The following is an 18,280-nucleotide window of genomic DNA, read 5'->3' as shown; positions in this document are numbered from 1 at the left end:
CCGTATTTCACAAAGCAAATTCGTACATCTGTATTCTGATCGCATTTCCGTACAAAATACGGAGAATCCGTACTACTTGGCAGCTCTGCAGGTTGTGATGTTTGTGGAGGTGACTGTGGGAGGGCCGACAGTAGCCGGGTAAGTGAGCAGATTGAGTGACATCTGCAAGGGATGGCGGCGGATTGAGCAGACGGCATAAATCTGGGCCAGACTGACCCCTATTTCATCAAAATGTGCGGAAAAAAAACTGCTGATGCTGGTTTAAAATTGTAGACACAAAATGCTGGAGCAACTCAGGCAGCATCTGTGGAGAAGGAATGGGTGACATTTCAGGTCGAGGCCCTTCTTCACTCTGAAGAAGGGTCTCGACCCGAAATATCGCCCCTTTCAGTCTGAAGAGATGCTGCCTACCTGAGTTACTCCAGCATTTTGTGTCTATCCCCATTTCATCAATACAGGGCCGCCAGGACACCAGACCTTGAAGTGAGAAAATTATTTTCATATTTTCCTGGGCAGAGACACCTGGAAGTTGAAAGATGGTACCGGAACATGGCAACCCTCTGCTGCTCCAAAAGAGGATCTATTGTACTTGTGTATAGTATGGTTTGCCTGGTCAGCATGCAGAACAAACTTTTCACTGTATCTCTGTACATGTGGCATTAACAAACGTAATTAAACTATTTGCCTCTTCACTAGTTGCTGCACCCTGACTGTTAACCTCTTCCGCGATTTGTGCACTAGTTTACCTAGATCTCTATGTACGTCACTCATTTACAGTTTCTATTTAGACAATAATTCACCCTTTTGGTCCCTCCAAATTCATGACCTCACACTAAATTCCATTTGCTAAGGTTTTGCCCAATCTACATCCCATTGCAGAGTCACAATATTCTCATCACAACACACCCTTCCACCTATTGTGTAATCAGCAACGCACACACACAAAGATCAAAAATGTTCAAAGCCACTCCATCTAAGTTAAGAGCTTCATGTATTTATAACAAGCACACTTTTGAAAGCTTACCTCTCTCTTTCAGCAAATCTTTCTAAATTCTTCAACCTCTGTTTCTGGTGCATGTTTGCATGTAGTGGTAGAGGACAGCATTCCAAAATAGTGAGCAATGCATTTAGACGCTTGATACAATCTATACTATTTGCAAAGACCATATTCCGACCAGGATACTGAAGTAGGAAGTAATATAGATAGATATCTTTTTCCTCTATCTCACAATGGATTCTGGTTTCTGTGAGGGTCTCAACGGTACCCTCTTTCCTTGATAAATCAATGACTTTTGGTTTTCCTTTGATGCCTACTTTTTGCATAAGAGCTTCTAATTTTGTTTCTGCATTTATTTTTTTCATCTTCTTCTTTCCCAATACTCTTGCAGGAGCTTGATGAATCATGGTTAAAGTGGCAGAAAATACAAAAGTCCTTCTTTTTGGGTGGTACTCCTTGTCATTCAGCAGTTCTAGAAGATGAGATAGCTCTGCAAAATGTCCTTTCTCAACCATGCGATCTGCTTCATCGATCACCAGGCACCTTTATCAATAGGACAACAGTCAAAGTTATTCAGAATTTGTCTTTTCAGTGACATTTTTTTAAATGCATCTATTGGTTCCTGTAATTTTCACAATATACTTTCATAGAAAATCCCCTGGATGAAATTTTAATTCAGTTCCCATGTGCACCTGGACAATATTAACCATGTCACAGGAGATATGTTAGTTTTTTCATTTAAGTAGTTCACAAAAATGCTAATGCATGCTTTAATCCGATCAATACAATTACACAAACAACAATATATTATTCAACGTACAATTTCACAGATTTCAAATGAATTGAATTCATCTTATCTGGCACATTGGCTGTTACTGGATTGGCAATTCGAAGACAATGACTAATATCAAGAATGCAATTTGTTATAAAATCAATGAGAATTTGAATTCATTCAAAGCCTAAGTTAAAAGGGGTGCCCGGCACTCTCTGATTATTGTAAAAACTCATCTAATTCATCAATGTATTTTATTGTAGGAAACTGGCCATTTGTACTAAATCTCTTTGTGGTTTTACTTCTCATACCAAAGTATAGCATTCAGCCAGATAATGGCATATTCAAGCTGCAGACTCTCAGTGCATGTTAAGCTAATATATGAATGCAATTAACAGGAAGTACTCAATGGGTCAAGCAGCATTTGTGGAGGGAAAAGGTTTAAAGTAACGTTTCAGGGCAAGAAGCAATTTACAGATTTTGCCTCTACTGATGTAGCTTGAGCTGCTGAGTTCTTCTTGTATTTTCTTTTGTTCTGGTTTCCATCAGTGTGTTTTATCCCAGGTTTATTTTTCTGCAGTCATCCTTGTCATCTGCTATATTATATACTGTACAAAAACCATTGTTGCAATTGCTGTCTTAGACACTTTCACATATTCTGTTTTCTAAGGTAGGTGTAAAAGATTTTCTGGTATAACAAAGGACTCTGGCGAATTCATCCATCGAATGTCACAAAAATAATATGATTAATTATCTCAATTTTTTTGTAGCATGTGCCTGGAAACTAATCCATTAACATAACAAATATTTCTGAAAAGAAGTTAAGATTGTGAAATATTTGAAGATATTTTACAAATGTGAAAAAAGTAAATCCACGTTCTTTCTTTCAACCATTGTATAATCAGTTACAAATGTTATTTGATAATGCATCATTGCCACTTCAACATATCTAAATTGACCATGGCTCACCTGAGCTGTTTCAAATGACAGAGATGTGGATGTCTTTCCTTTATCAGTTTCCATAGCCTCCCTGGTGTTGCAATTACAATTTCTGGCCTACGATTCAAAATTCTTTCCTGTTTCTGGGTAGCCATTCCTCCAACTATCATTGCAGTTTTGATTCCTATTAAATTATAGATTCAGGGTTTATTAATTCATCAGTGAAGAGGAAACAAATTAAAAAATAAGTACAGCAAGCAAATCCCAGGTCCGGGCCGCTGAGGAGGAGGATGTTCACCGTCGGGGTTCGGCGTCGGCGTCGGCGTTCCACCAGCCCGGCGTGAGGGCCTGAACATCGGGCCACCCGGGGCGGCGACTGCGGGTGCTAGGAAGGCCTCGACCACGAGTGAACATCTGGGAAGAACGGAGGGGAGGCTGGCTGGACTATGGTGCCTTCCTCACCTTGGTGCCACTGTGTTATGTTGTGTCGTGGACTTTCAGTGTTTGTGCTTTTTTTTTAAATTCTATTTTATTTTTAATGTTTTATTATTTATTATTATTTATTTATTTTTATTTTTATTTTTATGATACTGCCTGTAAGGGAAATTCATTTCGTTGTCTCTAACTGAGACAATGACAATAAATTTGAATACAATACAATACAATACAAATGGGTAGGCAAATAGTATCTTAGCCATTAATGTAAGGTGATGCAGTCTGAAACGAAGTCATGCTACAAATAGAGGGCTTTTGGGTCTATTCCTGGAGTTGGATGTATAGTTTTGATCTACTTATCCAGAGATACATTTCCCAAGAGGGTGTGCAATTAAGGTTCAGTAAATCAACTTCTGGAATGAGAAGGCAAACCAAAGAAGACCAAGAAGAATACAGCATTTTATAATTACGTAAAAGAAGTGCGAAGTGGGATAGATGCTTGGAGGCTAATTTCTCTGTTCTGGAGAATGTAGAACAAAAGGTACAGTCCATGGATTAAGGAGTAAGAGGGAAATGAAAGTAGTAGGAAATAACTGCAAATCTTTTTCTAAATACTGAGGTACAATACTGAGATTTCCACAAGCTTATTTATGAAGGCATCCAGAAGCAAAACAATATTAACAAGGCAATTAATTTAATTGAAAATTATTAATTTAAAGTCTATTGAATTTAGTGGTATGTAGTATTGAGTGATGTTCCTTTTCATTTGCATACCATCAGAGGTGTAACAAGGTAACCACATTAGCAATGTGTTTTTTTTTCAGATGGCACAAATAGCCAAATGGTTCATTTAAAATGGGACATTCATTGGATTCTGGTCACTGCCAATACAATTGCAGCATTCAACTGAATCACTTTCTAAATACAAATAAGAACTAAAGTAACATTACTAAGCTGCATAACATTATAGTCTTGTAAATAACATTGCCTACCTGTGAATTTGGTGACTGCGTCAATGTGATGTTTTACCTGGACAGCTAGTTCCCTTGTTGGAGTTAGGACCAAGCCCAAAAGTGGATTTACAACATGAGAAGCCTCAAAATCAAAATGTACGTTGTCAATCACTTTTACACAACCCACAAAGTCATGATTCTCTTCATTATCATTTGTTTCCACCTCTTCACATTCCTCCAGATGTTCACTGTTAATTTTCATCAGGTTGCCGGTGAATGGCTCATCACCTTCAGTAGCATCCTGATTCCCTTCCTCATTTTCCTTCAATTTGGCATGTTCAGCTTGCCTCCACTCCAATATAAAGTGGATCATGGGAATAGCAAATGCCAGTGTTTTGCCACTGCCTACAAATTAAAAAGAAAAGGAGTTGTTTAATGTCTTGAATGGCATATCTAGAATGTGAGAATTCAAGAAAAATAACCAGTATTGTAATTAAAATCCTGAATTTCTTGAATTTTTATAAAGGTGAATCCATCAAAAAATGTTTCTTTATTATATAATAGCACCAGATGTATTTTATATGTTTTTGAATTCAACACGCCACAATAAAAACTTGATTAGTTAATCTGCTGAAAAAATGTTGGAAAAGGTCAGCAGGTTATGCAGTAAATGTGGAAAGAGAATCAGTTAACATTTCAGCTCTGGGACATTTCATCAGACTTTGAATGGAAATTGCGAATCAATTTTAAGTAAACATCTCATTCCTATTGTAAATACCTTTTTTTAAATCATGATTCACCGATAAATAGACTGCAAAAAATAGCAGGGTCTCTATTTCATTTCAAGGTTGATGGCCTGAATATAAAGAACACAGACTTAATGAATTGGGGATAAAGGCACAGTAAGAGATACTCAACAATACTGAGCTCTAATCATGAAATAGAAACTGAGTTTGGTTCTCCAATGCAGAGATCACATTTTGTATGAGTACTGTACTGATTGCAGCACAGTAAATTAGAAGTACAAATTAATCAGTGCTTCACCTGAATGGCTTGGATGCAAATATAGGAAGTATGATCTGGAAATTTTTAGATGATGGCACGCCAGATGGTGAGGAAGGTTATCTAGATTAGATTAGATTAGATAGCCTTTATTGTCATTCAGACCGAAGTCTGAACGAAATTGCAGCAGTCATACATACAATACAATACAATAAAAAACAACGATAAACACATATTAACATCCATCACAGTGAGTCCACCCAGCATCTCCTCACTGTGATGGAGGTAAAGTCTTTAGGTCTGCAGTCTCTTCCCTCCTCTTCTCTCTCTGCGCTGAGGCGATACCCCACCGGGTGATGTTAAAAACTGTCCCACGGCTCAATCACCGCGCCCCGGGGTGGTCGAAGCTGCCGCCCATCAGTCCTGCTGACGCAGCCGCTGGCCCGCAGCCGAACCCCGGGCTCAGGCCACCACCGCCAGAACACCGTCCCAGCCACCCTCACGTGAGTATCGTGCCGTCTTCAGCCTCGGGCTGGGCCGCCCCGACATGGGCGCCGTACCTCCCTCGGGCTGGGCCGCCCCGACATGGGCGCCGTACCTCCCTCGGGCTGGGCCGCCCCGACATGGGCGCCGTACCTCCCTCGGGCTGGGCCGCCCCGACATGGGCACCGTACCTCCCTCGGGCTGGGCCGCCCCGACTTGGGCGTCGCTTCTTCCCCGGGCCGGGCCGCCCCGACATGGGCGCCGCTCCTCCCTCGGGCTGGGCCGCCCCGACATGGGTGCCGCTCCTCCCTCGGGCTGGGCCGCCCCGACATGGGCGCCGCTCCACCCTCGGGCTGGGAACGCCGTACCTCCCCGAGCTCGGTCACTCCGACGGGAGCACCGTTCCTTCCTCGGGCCAGGCCGCCCTCACGGGAGCGTCACAGCCCCTCACGGAAGCACTGTTCCAGCCCCGAGCCGGGCCGCCCTCACGAGAGCGAGCTCAGGGCGAGTCCTGGCGGGCTCTGCCTCCTGAGCCTCGAGGTCGCCAGTTCCGCCATTAGGCCTCAGCGCAGACGGAGGCAGAGAAGGGGAATACGACAAAAAAGTCCCATTCCCCCGCAGGGAGAGACAGCAAGCCCCGTTTCAACCCCCCCCCCCCCCCCAAACACAAACTAAAAACCAAAACTAGACTAACCAAAACGAAAATAAACAACACAAAAAACACAAAACAAACAGGACTGCCGGTGAGCCGCTGCAGCCAGAGCCGCGCCGCCACTCCGAATCTAAGGCTGTGGCATGATATTGATCAGCTGGAAAGTAGGACAGAGCAATAGCAAATGGAATTTAATCTTGCAAGTGCAAGGTGATGCATTTTACGAGGACAAAAGAGTATGACGTACACAGTAAATGGTCGTATTGATGAGTAGGGCAATCTTGAAATACAATCTTCAAATTCTTTAAAGTGGCAGCATAGGTGGATACGATGATGAAGAAGTAATATAAGATAATTTGGCTTAGAATACAAGACCAGGGACAGCATGTTACAACTTCGTAAAACAATGTATATGCCACGCTTGGAATATTGTGTGCAATTCTAGTCACAACACCCTAGGAAGGATTGAATGTGCTGGAGAGGTTGCATTGGAGATTCAGAAAGATAAGATTTCAGTTATAAAGAGAGACTGGATAGGCTGGCTTTGTTTTTCCTGAAACTAAGACAATCTGATAGATTGCATGGTGGGGTTCTCCAATACAAGTGAGCCTAGAATCGCAGTGGGTGGTAAAAGGTTTAGAGGGGATCAGAGAAGAAAATATTTCACACGGAGTGGTTGTAGTCTGGAATACGCTGCTTGAAGAGATAGCATAGGCAGATATGCTTATAACAATTCAGAAACATCTGGACAAGTAGTTGGAATTTGAGCAATTTAAGGCCATGAACAATGTGGGATCAGTGCAGAAAAGTGCAAAGGATGGCGTGGACCTGACGGATCACAGGTTCCGTTTTTAGCTGAACAACTGTATTAATTCTTCATCCCATTCCTATTCTGACGTGTTTACCAATGGATTCTTGCACATACAAGGCCCAATGCAATTTCAAACTACATTCCATCTTCCAACTTGGTACATTAAGGCACTCAATTTACCACTGAATTCAACAATTTCAGATAACCAATATTTCTAGTTTAGATCAAACTAGGCAAGTTCTGATCAAAATGTATTAACCCCAAACATAAATTATGTTAATCTCTCTCCAGATATGTCCGGCCTGCTCGAGTATTTCTCCTGTTCGGTTTTAATTAACTCATGTGAAGTATGACTAACCTATATTTGGGATTAACTAAACTTTGCAAAGCTGTACTCTAAACCATCAAGTGTACATCTTATCTATACAAAAATAAAATTCCCCAAACAAACTAAGTATTCAATGAATGAAAGGACTAAAATGTTGTTTGTAGGATCCAGCAGATTTTTTATATTATACAAGCTAATGTCAGCTTGGCTCGTTCAGTGGTAGCATTTTCATGTAAATCAGCATCTTATAAGATCCACAAAAGGAGTTATGATTTTGATCGACACCTTCGGAAGTGGCTGCGCTGGTGAACGGCTGCGGCTCGCCTGCAGTCCGCTAGTTTTTACTTTTTTGTGTTGTTTTTTTCGTTTTGGCTAGTTACGTTTTTGGTTTTTAGTGTTTATGTGGGGGTGGGGGGTTGAAACAGGGCTTGCTGTCTCTCACTTCGGGGGAATGTGACTTTTTTGTCGTATCCCCCTTCTCTGCCTCAGTCTGCGCTGAGGCCTAATGGCGGAGCTGGCGACCTCGAGGCTCCGGAGGCAGCCTGTCAGGACTCGCCCTGGGCTCGCTCCCGTGAGGGCGGCCCAGCTCGGGGCTGGAACGGCGCTCCCGTGAGGGGCTGTGACGCTCCCGTGAGGGGCTGTGACGCTCCCGTCGGGGCGGCCCAGCCCGAGGGAAACGGCGCTCCCGTCGGGGCGGCCCAGCTCGAGGGTGGAAGGGCGCTCCCGTCGGGGCGGCCCAGCTCGAGGGTAATGGCGCTCCCGTCGGGGCGGCCCAGCCCAAGGGAAACGGCGCTCCCGTCGGGGCGGCCCAGCTCGAGGGTAATGGTGCTCCCGTCGGGCGGCCCAGCCCGAGGGTAATGGCGCTCCCGTCGGGGCGGCCCAGCTCGAGGGTGGAAGGGCGCTCCCGTCGGGGCGGCCCAGCCCGAGGGTAATGGCGCTCCCGTCGGGGCGGCCCAGCCCGAGGGAAACGGCACTCCCGTCGGGGCGGCCCAGCTCGAGGGTAACGGCACTCGCGTGAGGGCGACTCGGCTCGGGGCTGGAACGGTGCTCCGGTGGCTGAGGCGGCGGTGACCTGAGTCCGGGGTTCAGCCGCGGGCCAGTGGACAACGTCGTCAGCAGCTGCTGGACTGGAGGGCGGCAGCTCCGACCACCCCGGGCCGCGGTGTTTGAGCCGGCCCGTTCGCGGAGCTCGGTGACCCGCGGGACTGATTTTGCCATCGCCTGGTGGGGTATCGCCTCAGCGCAGAGGGAGAAGAGGAGGGAAGAGACTGCAGCCCTAAGATTTTTGCCTCCATCACAGTGAGGAGGTGCTTGGTGGACTCACTGTGGTGGATGTTAATTTGTGTTTACTGTTGTTTATTATTGTATGTATGACTGCAGGCACGAAATTTCGTTCAGACCGAAAGGTCTGAATGACAATAAAGGAAATTCAATTCAATTCAATGCCATATAGAGGGAATGGTGCACCATTCAACATGTCTAAAATGTGGATTTATTTGACTTCAAGTGCAACTGATTGATCTCTTAACATTGGTTTAAAAAAATGTTCTTCCAGGACTGGCCAATATTTACTCCTAAACCAATGTGCTGCTTAAGCAAAACTATTTGGCAATTTATTTGTAATGTCTTGCTGAGTGTAAAGAGATTGTCATATTGTTCAACATTAACTCTCTATAACTAGGGTATTCCACCAGATGTAGCCAATTAGCGCATCCTGAGAAAAAGTAAAACGGTTGGAGGAACTCAGCTGGTCAGGTAGTGTCTGTAACAGGAAATGGACAGCGGATGTTTCAGGTCAGGACCCGAGGACATGAAAAACTAAGATAAATGGAAGTCCTTTCCTATGCCTCAAAAAACAAAGTTAGCCACTTATTCATTATCTATTTATGACATTTTATACAATTATAGTACCAACCTGTTTCTGCTGCACCAAGAATATCTAGTTTATCTCTAATAGCAGGTGGCAGAACCAAGGCTTGGATGGGAGTAGGAGCACTGTAACCAAGAGAACTCAGAGCCTGAAGTACTGGCTCTGGGACAAACAAATCTTTCCAGGCAGAAACATCAGTTGCCTGCTCAGATGAACATGAATGTTTTGTCCAGTTTTTCACTTTCTCATCTAGCCTGGAGGACTGAGGAGCTCCAGCCCTTTTCTTCATTTTCTTTCTCTTTGGATTTACAGCAATATTTGTTTCCGTTCCACCCGTCTCATTTTTATCTGAATATTCAAATTTGTTAACATCGTCTGAAAGATTAACACTCTTCTCCTCCACTTCGGCAGGTTGATTGTTAATTTTTTTCTTTTTTCTTTTTATCTTTGTTTTTGTTGCTGCTGTTGGTAAATCATCTCCACTGATTTTCTGTTTCTTTGGTGCAGATTTTAACTCCTCTGAGTTATCAGAAGCTCGTCTTTTGGCTTTCTTCTCTGACGATTTCCTTGCACTAATCAATTTATAATCTGTAAGCTCTTCACAACAGACCAGCCCATCCAAATCTTCTTCACCGAAACGACTGGCGTCTATTGCAATTGGCTTCCATTGTCCTGTCACTTTAATTTTCTTCAGTCGGATTTTTGGCGATTTTAGAAACCTTTTTTTTGTTTCTTTCATTTTGACCTCTAAGACAAAAGCAAAATCAGTTCATAAACTCGTTATGCTGCAAGTGCCTAGGTGTGTTTTTCACAACTAGTACAGATTGAAATAACAATAAAAAGCAAAATTTCTGATAAATATACAATTCCACTGTTTTTAACCATCAAATTATGAACAAGTAACCGATAGCTAGTGCAAGTGCACATAACTTCTATTTTTAAAAGCATAGATTCTTATAATTACAATAATTTATATTGGCGGCAGACTAGACTGAACCTGGAATCTTTTTTTTTTTTAATCTGCATGTGTTTTTTGTAAGGCCAATATTTCAAACCCATCACAATTTCTCCTCCAGAAGTGGGTGAGAGACTCCCTTCAGTTCCTGTATTCCTAATGGTGAAAGTACTCCCATACAGAAATTCAGATGTACAGTCTCACTTAGGATAGTGTGCAGATTAAAGGGGAACTTGCAAGCAGTGGGGATCCCAATCCTTGCTAACCTTCTGGGTATTTGAGGCTGCAGAATTCAAAATGCAAAGAAGCTTTAATGAATTGTTGCAGTACAATCTATGTACTGCATAATGTGGTCATTGTGGGGGAATGTCAAAGTGGCTGCTTTAACTTAGCTGGTGGTGAATCCCTTGAGTGTCCTTGGAATTTCACCCATGCAAGTAGAGAAAATAATTCACTGCATTTTTAAACTTGTGCACTGTAGATAGATGATGGAAAAAATTGGGTCGTCATGCGATGATTAATTCGCCACACACTTAGTTGGGGATCTGCTTACTCATGTGTTACAACGTGGAAGGAGGCTATTCTGCACATACTAGCATCCTGCAGAGCAATCCTATCAGTTTCCCTCCCCTCCCGTTTCCCTATAATCCTGCAACTTTCTGGGATCAATCTACCGTACGTTAGGTCGGCCGCCAAGGAATTTACACCCAAGAGCCTAACTGACATGTCTGACAGCTCTGGTCGAGTATGATTGGGTCGGGTCCAATCCGGTCAGGTACGAGTGTAGAAGTTGGGAGTTCATGTTGCGGTTATCTTAGACATTGGTGCGGCTTTTAGAGCATTGTGTTCAGTTCTAGGCACCATGTTATAGGAAATATGTTGTCAAACTGAAGGGTACAGATAAGATTAACAAGGATGTTGCCAGAACTAAAGGGTCTGAGCTATAGGGAGAGATTGAGTAGGCTGGGACTCTATTCCTTGGAGCGCAGGAGGATGGGGGGTGATCTTATAGAGGTGTATAAGATCTTGAGAGGAATAGATCGGGTAGATGCACAGTCTCTTGCCCAGAGTAGATGAATCGAGGACTAGAGGGCATAGGTTTACGGTGAAGGGGAAACAATTTAATAGCAATCTGAGGCGTAACTATCTCACACAAAGGGTGGGGGTTGGTGTATGGAACAAGCTGCCAGAGGTATTGAGGCAGGGACTACCCCAACATTTAAGAAACATTTCGACACGTATATGGATAGGACAGGTTTAGAGGGATATAGACCAAACGCAGGCAGGTGGGACATTGTTGGCCGGTGTGGGCAAGTAGCGCCAAAGGGCCTGTTTCCACACTGTATCACTCTATGATCTGGGTCAGAGTGAGGTTAGATGCAAATTGGAGGAACAGCCTCTCATATTTCGCTTGGGTAGTTTACAGCCCAGTAGTACGAGTCTAGATCCCTCTAACTACGTAACCCCAGCATTCTCTCTCTGTCCAAGTCGCATCAGCTTCTCGTTTTCACCCAACAGCTAACAATGGCCTGTTTCCTTTATCATCGTTACTTTTTTTTGTTGCATATCTTTCATTCGTTGTTCTTTATCTCTCTACATCGCCGTCTATATCTCTCGTTCCCCTATTTCCTTAAATAGTCTGAAGAAGCCATGATCAGTCTGATCAGCCATGATCCTATTGAATGGCGGTGCAGGCTCGCAGGGCCGAATGGCCTACTCCTGCACCTATTTTCTAGAAGGGTCGCGACACGAAGCAAATAAAAACTGAAATGCTGGAAACACTCAAGAGGCCAGCTGATATCAGTGGAGGGTGAGAGTCATGGTTAAAGTAGCTGGGGGTAACTCAGCGGGACAGGCAGCATCTCTGGAACGGGTGACGCCTGAAGAAGGGTCGAGACCCGAAACGTCACCCATTCCTTCTCTCCACAGACGCTGCCTGTCCCGCTCAGTTGCTCCAGTTTGTTGTGTCTATCTTCGGTTTAAACCAGCACCTGCAGTTCCTTCCTACGCGGGTCCGATCCACCGCTTGAAGCGACGGTAACCAAAGATATAGGATGTTTTACGGTAACTTTACCTGAGCAGCAGCAGCAGCGCCGTCCGTCCGTCCGTCCGTCCGCTGAACACGTGTCCTCCTGCCGCCCAGCTCGCAGCGTCACCCGGCAACCACCAATCGCACGCCGCAATACTACGAGGTGCCCCCAAGAGAAAGAATAAACTTTATTGACAACGTGTGGCCCGGGGATTGAGTTGGGGGCATCTCTCGGCCAAAGGACCTTTGCTCTCTCGGCTGCTGACTGGGGCAGGATCTCCACACTGGACACAAGGGCAATGCATTCGTGAGGCGATGTTCATCACTAAATAAATGTCCTGCCAAGAAATTATAGTACTATTTTTAGCTGTTCGTGATGTCAAAATTGTTTAAATTCCATTTGGAATATTTTGGAGGACCAAGAAACCAAGAAAAACACTCATCCTAGAATTTAGCCTAGGTCAAGTTCAAGTGAGTTTATTGTCACGTGTCCCTGATAGGACAATGGAATTCTTGCTTTGCTTCAGCACACAGAACATGGTAGGCATTTATTACAAAATAATTTACTGCCTAGAGAATCTCATTGGGACTACTTCCAGTGCTAGAATATCCTTTCTTAATTCAATTCAATTCAACTTTAATGTCATTGCACAAATACTGAGTATGGGTACAACGAAATGCAGTTTTGCGTCAGTCCGTAGGAGTAGTGCATATAGAAAAAAAAAAGAAGATATAGAATAATCAAAAATACAGAATAATTAAACAATGGGGACGGAGGGACCGGAGAAATCTATCGGCGGGACTCCGAGTTCAGCAATGTGATGGTATAATTGTAGAAACTGTTCCTCATCCTACTGGTACGAGACCTGAGGCTCCTGTACCGCCTCCCTGATGGGAGGAGGGCAAACAGTCCATGGTTGGGGTGGGAGGGGTCTTTAATGATCTTCCCAGCCCGTCTCAGACACCGCTTTCGGTGGAGGGCATCCATGGCAGGGAGCGGGGCACCGATGATGTGCTGCGCGGTTTTCACCACCCGTTGTAGTGCCTTCCTGTCCGCAACAGTGCAGCTGCTGTACCATACCGTGAAGCAGGTGGTCAGGATGCTCTCGATGGTACAGCGGTAGAAGTTGGTCAGGATCTGGGGGGACAGGTGGGCTTTCTTGAGCCTCCTCAGGAAGTAAAGGCGCTGCTGTGCCTTTTTGATCAGCTTGGAGGTGTTGAGGGACCAGGACAAATCCTCCGAGATATGTACCCCGAGGAATTTGTAGCTGGAGACGCGCTCCACCTCAGTCCCGTTTATATGGATGGGGGTATGACTGCCTCCTCTGACCTTCCTGGAATCGACAATAATTTCCTTCGTCTTCTTGCAGTTGAGGACGAGGTTATTGTTGGCATACCAGGTTGTCAGGTGCTGGACCTCCTCTCTGTAGGCTGACTCATCGTTGTCACTGATCAGTCCTATAAAACCTATATAGTACTCATAATGTTATAAGTGATAGGAGCAGAATTAGGCCATTCGGCCCATCAAGTCTACTCTGCCATTCAATCATGGCTGATCTATCTCTCCCTCCTAATCCCATTCTCCTGGCTTCTCCTCATAACCACTGACACTGGACTAATCAAGAATCTATCTACCTCTGCTTTAAAAATATCCATTGACTTGGCCTCCACATCCTTTTGTGGCAAATAATTCCACAGATTCACCACCCACTGAATAAAGAACATACTCCATATGTGAGCTCACGGACATCATGCACAATTGTAATAAAACCTCTATTTTTATATAGCAGATACTGGTTGTTAGATTACTGAAATAAGTGGAGGTGGAAAAGTTGAGAAAAGGGAGGGAAGAATAAAAAATAGACCACATGTTGAGAGCAAGGTGAAAAATTAGCATTTAAGTTTTAGAAATACCTTGGCTCCAGCAAAACTAGGAAGATGTGTCCATCAGTGTATCAAAAAACAAAAAAGGTGAGGGAAGGGCCTGAGTAAGATTGGAATGGAGAGTATTATACATTGCAACAAGAGGCAGAAAATCATGGAGCACACATAGGTTCCCTTAACAACAAACTTTGTTTGGAACAGGTCAGTAAAGACAAAACAGAACTATTCAAATCTGAGGTAGACAAAATTGCTGGAGAAACTCAGCGGGTGAGGCAGCATCTATGGAGCGAAGGAATAGGCAACGTTTCGGGACGAGACCCTTCTTCAGACTAATGGGGGATGGGGGGGGGCGTGAAAAATAAATTGAATCTGAGAACATCTTGCAGGCAGAGGAGTGAGTGCAGATTGGCGCTCAAGGGAGAGAGTATCAGAGGCCCCAGAAATGGAAAGGACTCAAATGCAAGCTCACCAAGAAGTACTGAAGAAAACCCAAAATCCAGACATGAATGAAACCGAAAGATATAGACCAGGAACCGACAGAATGCAGAACTGATTAATCAGCACACAATTGGTGATGATCTCAGGTATTCATACCGTGATAGATTAGAGGAGCAGATTAACTGCAGGTGTAACTCCTAATAGCTCAGAGGAGTGTCGAAAGAGTCTCAAGTATCTGGAGGCATGGTAAGTGTGACAGAGATAAAGAACTGCACAGGTAGGGGTGAAGATATTGGATTGAATATTTGAATATTCAAGATGAAAAAGAAACAATAAATTCAAGTGTACAGTAAATTGTGTTTGAAATTTGATATCCTGACATGCTCATACTTGCTTCTTAAAGAAAGATAGGATTTTCTTGTTTGACAGCTGAGGTAGAGAGTGAGGCAGAGTTAATGTTTCTGGTCAATTATCTATTTTCAAATGAAGAAGTTATGAATATGAAATGTTCTGATGTAAGAATATCAGGCAAGGGAGTTGAAAAGGAAAGTTTCATAATGGAGTGCAAAATTAGATAGGTTAGATTTCCTGACCTGTTGTCCACCTCATTAGACAACCTCAAGCGTATTTTATCGGACTTCAATTTTATATCTTTATTAAATATTGTCCCTGTTATCCTTTATCTGTGCACTATGGACAACTTGATTGTATTCATGTATAGTCTTTTTTTTGACTGGATACCACAGGGACAAAGGCTTTTCACTGTACCTCGGTACATGTTAAGTTTAGTTTAGAGATACAGCGCAGATACAGGCCCTTCAGCCCACCGAGTCCGCACTGACTAGTGATACCCGCACATTAACACTATCCTGCACAAACTAGGGACAGTTTTTACACATACACCAAGCCAATACATACATACCTGTACGTCTTTGGAGTGTGGGAGGAAACCGAAGATCTCGGAGAAAACCCACATGATAATAATAAACTAAACTATACATACAAAAATAATTATGGCTCTGGACTACTGCTCAGGAGCTTTTCTAACCTTTGTACTCAAGTACTTACTTGAATGCCAGGACATCTGTACGATGAGGCGTGGATGTTAATAGTCAACATGTAGGCAAGTAAACATATACTTAATGGGAGGATATCAAGCAGTGTGAAGGAACAAGGGGAGTAAATGTTCACAACTGAAAAATAGGACAGGTCAACAAAATTGGAAAAAAGAGTAGACATAATGCTTTCCTTAATTAGCCATGGCATAAAGTATGAAGAGGTAAATTATGCTGACACAGTATACAGTTTGAGTATTGCATACAGTTCCGATCACCATAGTACAAGAAAGAAGTTGAATGTGCTGGAGGAGACACGAGAAACAGAAGGAGAGGCTGTTTAGCCCCTTGCGTTTGTTGATCAGAAAGATCACTGCCGATCTTTTGTCTTCGTGCCACTTTCCTGCACTGACCCCCTGATTTTCTTAATATTCGAAAGTCTTCTGATACTTTCAGTAGAAATTTTAGAAAATTCAAAGATTCTCATTTCAGTCCTGAATCCCTGGCCCCTGCCAGATTAAATTTCATCCCTTTATCAACCCTGTTAAACTCTACAGGAATGTTGCATTATCCTTGAGGCTACCTTTCATTCTTCCAAAATCAAGAGAGCATTGGTCTAGACTGCTTGATATTTTCTTGGAAGATAAATAAAATGTATTAGGAATTAATCTGGTGAACTTTGATTGTGTATCCCCTATCAGAAATGTATTCTTCCTCCTGTACACTATATTCTAGATAAAGGTGCAAAAATAAGGCATATGGGATTCTTGCTTTCATTAGGTTGGGCAGAGAGGGAGGTAATTTAAAAACTTTGCTTCGGCAAATTCTGGATCATTGTGTAGTTCTGGTGATCATGCAATGTAATCATTCTGAAGAGGATACCAGGGTGTTTCCAGGGATTGCATGTTTTAATAATGAGACACTGGATAAAATGGGTTTGACTGCCGAGCGGTAGTTTTTCTATGATTACTCGGGTAACTTCCAAAAACTGCAAAGAACCGTGAAACTTGACCCCCATCAATAATTTCGACGATGGATTGAGAACATGGGGGAGAAACAGTGTGGGAAGGAACTGCAGATACTGGTTTATACCGAAGATAGACACACAAAAAACTGGTGTAACTCAGCGGGTCAGGCAGCATCTCTGGAGAAAAGGAATAAGTGACGTTTCGGATCGAGACACTTCTTCAGGAGAAACAAATACATTCGATTTCCATTAGCCCTCCAGCTATTCATATTCCGGAGAACCAAACTTGCACTCTGAAAGCAGTAAATTTGATGCAGTATTTTTTTCCAGTGTTATTATTGCGCCCATTGATTCAAATAGGGAATCTGTGGCCGAATAATGTTGCTCGCAAGCGTAGCCCGCAGCCGGTCGTCATCGCAGAACTGCAGCCCACACTGTGGGATCCCGTCCCACGCACCGCACTGACGCAAGCCACTGTGATGTTTTAACATGCAAGCGCGCTACGGTGACGACCTGGCTGTTTTTGTTTGTTTCAAATGCAGAAGCGAACGGAGATAGAGAGAAATTAAAATAGATAAATGGTTAGGTGTGGGAAGGAACTGCAGATGCTGGTTTAAACAGAAGATAGGCGCAAAAAGCTGGAGTAACTCAGCAAGTCATGCAGCATCTCTGGAAAAAGGAACTGCAGGTGCTGGTTTATACCAAAAATAGACACAATACGCTGGAGAACTCAGCTGGTCAGGCAGCAAAGGGAAACTATATATATAGACGATGATATAGAGAAATATAGAACAAATGAATGAAAGTTATACAGCAAAGTAACGATGATCAAGGAAAGGTGGAGCCCGCAATGGTCCATGGTTTGGGAGAAGGAATGGGTGACCTTTCCGGTCGAGATCCTTCTTCTCCAGAGGTGCTATCTGTTCCACTGAGTTACTCCAGCATTTTGTGTCTACCTTCGGTGTAAACCAGCATTTGCAGTTCCTTCCTACATACATGGTCCATTGTTGGCAGCAGGTTATGTAATAACGAGTTATACAGACAATGAAACTCAACAGGTACGACGACCAGGATGGGGGGAGGTGTGTAGGAAGGAACTGCAGACGCTGGTTTACAGCGAAGATAGACACAAAATGCTGGAGTAACTCAGCGGGACAAGCAGCATCTCTGAAGAGAAGGAATTGGTCCTCCATCCTAATCTCCGACTAGTTTTACTGTCCTACTGATTAATTGTAATGTCTGCATGCCTCGTTGTCACCTTCCCCTCAGCCAACAATGAACACAAAACGCTGGAGTTACTCAGTGGGACAGGCAACATCTTTGGAGGGTCTCGACCCGACACGTCATCCATTCCTCTCCTTCTATCTATCTAGGGTGGTGTGTGTAGGAAGGAACTACGGATGCTGGTTTAAACCGAAGATAGACACCAAATGCTGGAAAACTCAGCGGGACAGGCAGTATCTCCGGAGAGAAGGAATGGGTGACGTTTGGGTCGAGACCCTTCTTCAGACAGAGAGTCAGGGGAGAGGGAGACATAGAGATATGGAATGTTAAGATGTGAGAACACAGATCAAAGGGAGCTATGGTCAAGGAAGGGTCATTGTTAGCTGAGGGGAAGATGACAACGAGGCAAACTATCAGTAAAATGTTTCAATCGGTGAAACTAACCAGAACCAGGGGCCACAGTTTAAGAATAAGGGGTAAGCCATT

General features: G+C 43.7%; 1 protein-coding gene across 6 annotated transcripts in view; it reads right to left on the bottom strand.

Moving 5' to 3' along the window:
* Nucleotides 1–17,553, bottom strand: part of ddx24 (DEAD-box helicase 24) — a 31,929-nt gene extending 14,376 nt beyond the window's left edge. For 2 of the 6 annotated variants that reach the window (XM_033027717.1, XM_033027723.1), the window contains exons 1-5: nucleotides 12,170–12,277; nucleotides 9,288–10,066; nucleotides 4,136–4,501; nucleotides 2,739–2,892; nucleotides 1,025–1,540 (exon numbers count right to left, since the gene is read on the bottom strand). In XM_033027717.1, coding sequence (XP_032883608.1) covers nucleotides 1,025–1,540; nucleotides 2,739–2,892; nucleotides 4,136–4,501; nucleotides 9,288–9,981 — 1,730 coding nt within the window. In that variant the 5' untranslated portion in view covers nucleotides 9,982–10,066; nucleotides 12,170–12,277. Of the gene's footprint in view, nucleotides 1–1,024; nucleotides 1,541–2,738; nucleotides 2,893–4,135; nucleotides 4,502–9,287; nucleotides 10,067–12,169; nucleotides 12,339–17,526 lie in introns of those variants that run through there. The other 4 variants (XM_033027722.1, XM_033027720.1, XM_033027718.1 and 1 more) reach the window with 4 other exon arrangements.
* Nucleotides 17,554–18,280: the final 727 nt, after the last annotated feature.

This window comes from Amblyraja radiata, chromosome 9 (genome assembly GCF_010909765.2).
Source record: "Amblyraja radiata isolate CabotCenter1 chromosome 9, sAmbRad1.1.pri, whole genome shotgun sequence".
NCBI lineage: Eukaryota > Metazoa > Chordata > Chondrichthyes > Rajiformes > Rajidae > Amblyraja > Amblyraja radiata.
Note: the sequence above shows the minus strand (reverse complement) of the source record. Positions and strands in the feature narration are given on the sequence as shown.